This window comes from Aplysia californica, unplaced genomic scaffold (assembly GCF_000002075.1).
Source record: "Aplysia californica isolate F4 #8 unplaced genomic scaffold, AplCal3.0 scaffold00212, whole genome shotgun sequence".
Classification (NCBI taxonomy): Eukaryota; Metazoa; Mollusca; class Gastropoda; order Aplysiida; family Aplysiidae; genus Aplysia; species Aplysia californica.
The window spans coordinates 8,995-13,926 of record NW_004797482.1 but is presented as its reverse complement, the minus strand read 5'-3'; the positions used below and the strand labels follow the sequence as shown (position 1 = coordinate 13,926).

The 4,932-nt window shown below is 48.3% G+C and overlaps 1 protein-coding gene across 1 annotated transcript; it reads right to left on the bottom strand.

The window, feature by feature from the left end:
- Positions 1-33: 33 nt before the first annotated feature.
- Positions 34-4,213, bottom strand: LOC106011911 (the record flags this gene model as incomplete). Its single annotated transcript, XM_013083117.1, is given in 1 exon segment — positions 34-4,213. A coding segment is annotated over 1 exon segment (4,095 nt). The 3' UTR covers positions 34-109.
- Positions 4,214-4,932: the final 719 nt, after the last annotated feature.

Sequence of the window (4,932 nt, the reverse complement as noted above, 5' to 3'; positions counted from 1 at the left end):
TGAGAACCAAAAAAAAAAAAAAGAAAAGAAAAGAAAAATGGAGAGTAGACCTAGTTCTTCCAGTTAAACGGTTAGAGCAATCGGCCGTTCAGTCAGTCAGTCAGTTACTTCATTCAAGCGGCCCGTCCGTGGTCGCGCTGGGCAATTTGACCACGAGATGGACGCGTCCCCGCATTCTCTCCTCCTCCTCCCCTCCCCGCCCCGGGTGACCCAAGAGTGGGGCCACGGCGGCCATTAGTGCAGGGTCCCCATGTGTAAGGGCAGCCTGACCCGCCCCTCCCTCCCCCACCCCCTCACCGCGCTGGCCGTTTGTTGTGTTGTAATACGACGCGTCCGAATCGATGGGAGGTAACCGATGAAATTTCCCTATTTCTCCACTAGTTTGTTCCAGTTGTTTCCCTTCGTTGTCGGTGTTGAGATCTGCCGAGTCAGCGCGTAGGATTTGTCTGCCCATTCCTTGGTAGCTCCAGAAATAGTCGAGCAGCTCCTGGGCCTTGTCTTCAGAGATACTGAGAGTCTGCAGGCTTTGGGCTTTTTGCAGTCGAATCTTATCAACATCAGAGATGAATTTTGCCGCTTCTTGCTTCGTGATCGGCGGTTTTCTCGATTCAGCCGGCAAGCTCGTTCTATAGGACAAGTCGTCCACACTTCTGTACACACTTTCTCTATCGGTGTGAATGAAAGGATTCATCCACGTTCGTCCGGCAAGCCGTTTGCTCAAGCCTTCCCCGACGGAACGGGGCCGCGTGTCCCACGGTCTGGGGAAAGATTTCTCCCCACCCATCTCTTTACTCATGGGTCTGTTGGGTACTTTCCGGCTGACGGGTCTGTTTCTCAGCGCTAACTCTCTGCTGATTGGTCGGTTTAAATGAACCTCTTTTGTAATCAATCTGTTATTCTGAACTCGATTCCCAGAGATGTATAGTTTACGATTTCTCGTTTTTGCAAGTTCGGCGAGCTTCCACGAGATTTTCGAGGCAACAGCAGCGTCCTCAGATATGTCACGACGCGAAAACGTGACGTTTCCACCGAGGGTGTGGTCGTTTCCGACAGACCTAGCTGGCGTCCAGACGTCATTCTCGTGGGTCACTCTGACCCGGGGAGGGGTCACTTGCACCTGGTGACCCGACAGACCACCAATGTCCGGCGTGTCAGGAACGACACGTGCTCTGTCAGACACGTTGTGAGCGGCCTTGTAATTCACCTTTGATCTCCCAGGCTCCTCACTCAAGACACCCTGCTTTGTTTTCTGACCAAATCTATTGTCCGAGTTCCCGTTGTGAGTTCCAGAAATCTGCATCACTTTCTCAGAATCAAAATGTTGACTGTAATTCAACTTTGAATAGTTAGTTTTGTCCTGAGTCGTGTTACAAAAATAAGTCTGATACTTCCCCTCGACAGTGTACCCAGTTTCTTGTTGTTGTAGTTGTTGTAGTTGTAGTTGTAGTTGTTGTTGTTGTTGTTGTTGTTGTTGTTGTTGTTGTTGTTGTTGTTGTTGTTGTGACGCCCTGGCTCGGTCGTTCTGCGTCCAGATATTGTTCTTATCCCCGTACTGGCTGTTCACCGTGGCCCTGTAGTCTCTACACACGATCCACTCCCCGCGGCTACTGCTCCGACTCTCTGGCGCCACCGGACTCCCAGACCTCAGCGTACCCGTCGGGGCTGCTCCGTGGGGGATGTTTTTATCCTCGTTTTTATCGTCATTGTTTTTATTTTCGTCGTTTTTGTCATCGGCATTTTTATCATCGTCGTTTTTTTCATCGTCGTGCTTATCATCATCGTTTTCCTCAGCCTCGTAGAAGTTTCCCAACGACGATGACGTGGAGGGGGTGCTGAAGAAATCCTCCCCACGGCCCGAGGAGCTGAGACAGGCCACAAGACTGAGGCCGGCGCAGCTGGGGTCATCGGGGTCAAACTCGCTGGTGGGGAACTCGCTGCTGGGACGCTGGGACCTCGCGCTTCCACTTTGCTGCTGCCCCGACAGATTCCGTTGTTTGTTTGCTCCTTCTTCCAACGTATTGTCTTTGTCTAAGTTCACATTCTTATTACTAGACAGATTTTTACTTGATCCTTGCTCTAACGTAGAGTTTGTGTTCACATTTTCATTACAGGACAGATTTTTGCCTGATCCTTTCTCCGAAGTGACGCCTGTGCTTTTCCCATTCTTCTCGTCACCGGACAATAGAGATGTCTCTTGACTTTGTACTTTACTACCACTATAGTCTTCCCGCTTCCCCCCTTGATGCACAGCCGTTGTGGGACGTCCGCCATCATCAACACCACTCCCAATCACGATAGAAACGGGTTTCTCCAACTTTCCATTCGGATCGATATCCCTACGAGCATCTACAGTGCTATTAGGAACAAGTGGAAGATACCGACATTCACTGTGGGTGTTTGGCGGAGCTTGCACTGAGCCTTTACTTGCTGATAATCGGGTCGTCTTTTCGGTAACAGAATCAGGGCCATTGTCCTTTTGAACAGCACTTCTGCCACTTCTGTGTCGAACGCGGAGAGAGTCTTTATTACTCTGTATCATAGAAGATTCATGTGTTTGCCCTCTAGAAAAGTTTTCCTTGGCACTCTCAAAAAACTCATTATTCTGTCGCATGTGTTCTGAACTCCTAGAATCTTCTGTCGCTACGTACACCTCAGTTGTGCTTCCATCGACCCTCCGTTCTTTCATCACACCGTCAGTGACGACCCGGCTTTTGATAATTTCGGCCTGTCTGAGGTCACCACGGAAGTCCTGGACTTCATCCCCAGACTGGCGGTACATCTGACTCCGTTGGAGAATTCTGTCAACTGCCACGTCGTTAGGATGGGAGATAACTCTCTCCCCAAGACCTGGCTTATGTCTGTACCCAGGAGAAGCCAGCCTTCTAGGGTAGGTCGGATTGTTTCTGACTCCGTCAACGGCTTTCCGTATTCCTGGACAGGGAGTAGGTAAAGAAGACGCAACGTTCGTTGTGGTGTCTTTGGAAAATACCACCACGTCATTTCCGCAAGGCAATCTGTTGCTGGGGTGAGGAGTATACCGTATATGTTCAGGGTTTGCAAGTTTGACACGATGTTCTGTGTGAAATCCTACTTCCAGTGGAGCCCTCGAATGTCTGAGAATTTGAGGAGAATTTATTCCTACTTCACCTTTTGACCTCCAAACTCTCCCGTCGATGTAAGACTCTCCTGAATGCCTCACTGTGTGTCCATGGTCTAGATGTAGAGACTCCAAAACCATTGGGTGACCTGGAAACTGTACAAAAGGAGGCGGTAGAGGCTGGCCGTTCTTCAGCGGGGGGATATGTGGCGGGAACATTCGCCTCCTTTCGAACGGTATTCTGGGTCTGGTGTCCACGTCCAGAACAGGAGTGACAATCTTGTACGGGTAGCTGGGGTGTCTCCTGTAGGCTAAAGGGGTGTGGGAGAAGTTCTGGAGGGTGGGGTGTGAAATGGAAGTCAGAGATTCACGCATTTTGTGGTCCTTGAACTCCGAGAGACGTTGTAAATGTGAGGGTTTGGGTTGAATTCCTGGATACGGGCCTAACGTATTGGCTTGAGATAGGGCTTGATATGGGGTGTCATGCTGGAAGTGTGGGATATACCTGTCCGTTTTGTCTAGTTCTACCCCACTCCCATGGTGAGAATGTCTGACGTGGGTCGTTTTCTTCTCTTGTGCCTTGTAGGAATTTGACACAGGAGAAGACACACGGGGTTTTCCCTGCTCGGAGATATTATTAGCCCCATTTCTTTGTGAGACCGTGTCTGCGATCACACTGTTGCTGTTATTGTTGCTGTTGTTACTGTTGTTGTTGTTGTTGCTGTTGTTGCTGTTAAAGTTGTTGTTGCTGTTGTCGTCGTTGTTGTTTCTATTGTTCTGATTGTTGCCGCTTACGTCACTTCCGTCGCGATGACTTGTAATACTCTGCGGGTTTGCCTTGTTGACAGACCCAATTTTGTTATTGCAGTTATTTCTGCTCTTGGCGTTCACGCTGTTTCTCAACTCATCAACACGTTCAGATTGAGACGATGTGACGAGTGAGGAGGCCGAGGAAACAGCAACAGCTGCAATGACGTCATTACTTTGTCCGGGGCCACCAAGACGAGGGACAGAGAGGTTTCCCGGATCCGGAAGTCTGCGGTAGCCAAAACCTTGACGGTGACGTCGGATACCCTGGCCTTGAACTCCAAAACCGTGACGCAACATCTCAGCCTGGAGATAACAATAAATAGGACATTGGTTTCAACAACAACGACGACAACAACTACAATAAAAAACAAAAAAACGAAAACAAAGCTGTTTTAAAAAGTACAAGTCAAACTGAAATAATGGGAATCAAAGTACTAGCATCAGAAATCTATTATACGAGATGCTTACTTTACTTTTATTTTTTCCGTTCTCTGATATCCTTAAGATAACGAGGGTGGGTGCAGGTTTCTGTCCTGTGCTAGGTGCGTAGCGTCTGTGATAGATATGGTATGTTGTACCAGGACCTTTTTAACCCCATCCAGCCAGGTCTTTTTTGGTCTTCCTCTTGATTTGAAGCCGGATTATCAGGTGTCGTAAACTCTAGCTACAAGTTGTTTCTGGGGCATTCTTGTTAGATGTCCAGACCATTTGACTCTTGGACGTTCTATGAATTTTATTACTGGTGGTATTCAGGTTTGTAGACGTATGTTTTCGTTTCTTATGCGGTCTCTTCTGGTGACGTTGATAGTTTTGTGGGGACACTTCATTTCACATGCATTGGTTTTTCATTCTTTTATACGTAATGCAATGGCTTCAATGGAAGAGGTTGACCAAGAATTTAAAAAAATAAACCGATGGAGTCAGAAGACCCCCCCTCTCCAAAAAGAAATGTTAAAAGCCCCACAACCCAAAAGGGACACACCTTGCCCACGTCAGAAAATTGCATCTCACTTCGACACCGTGTG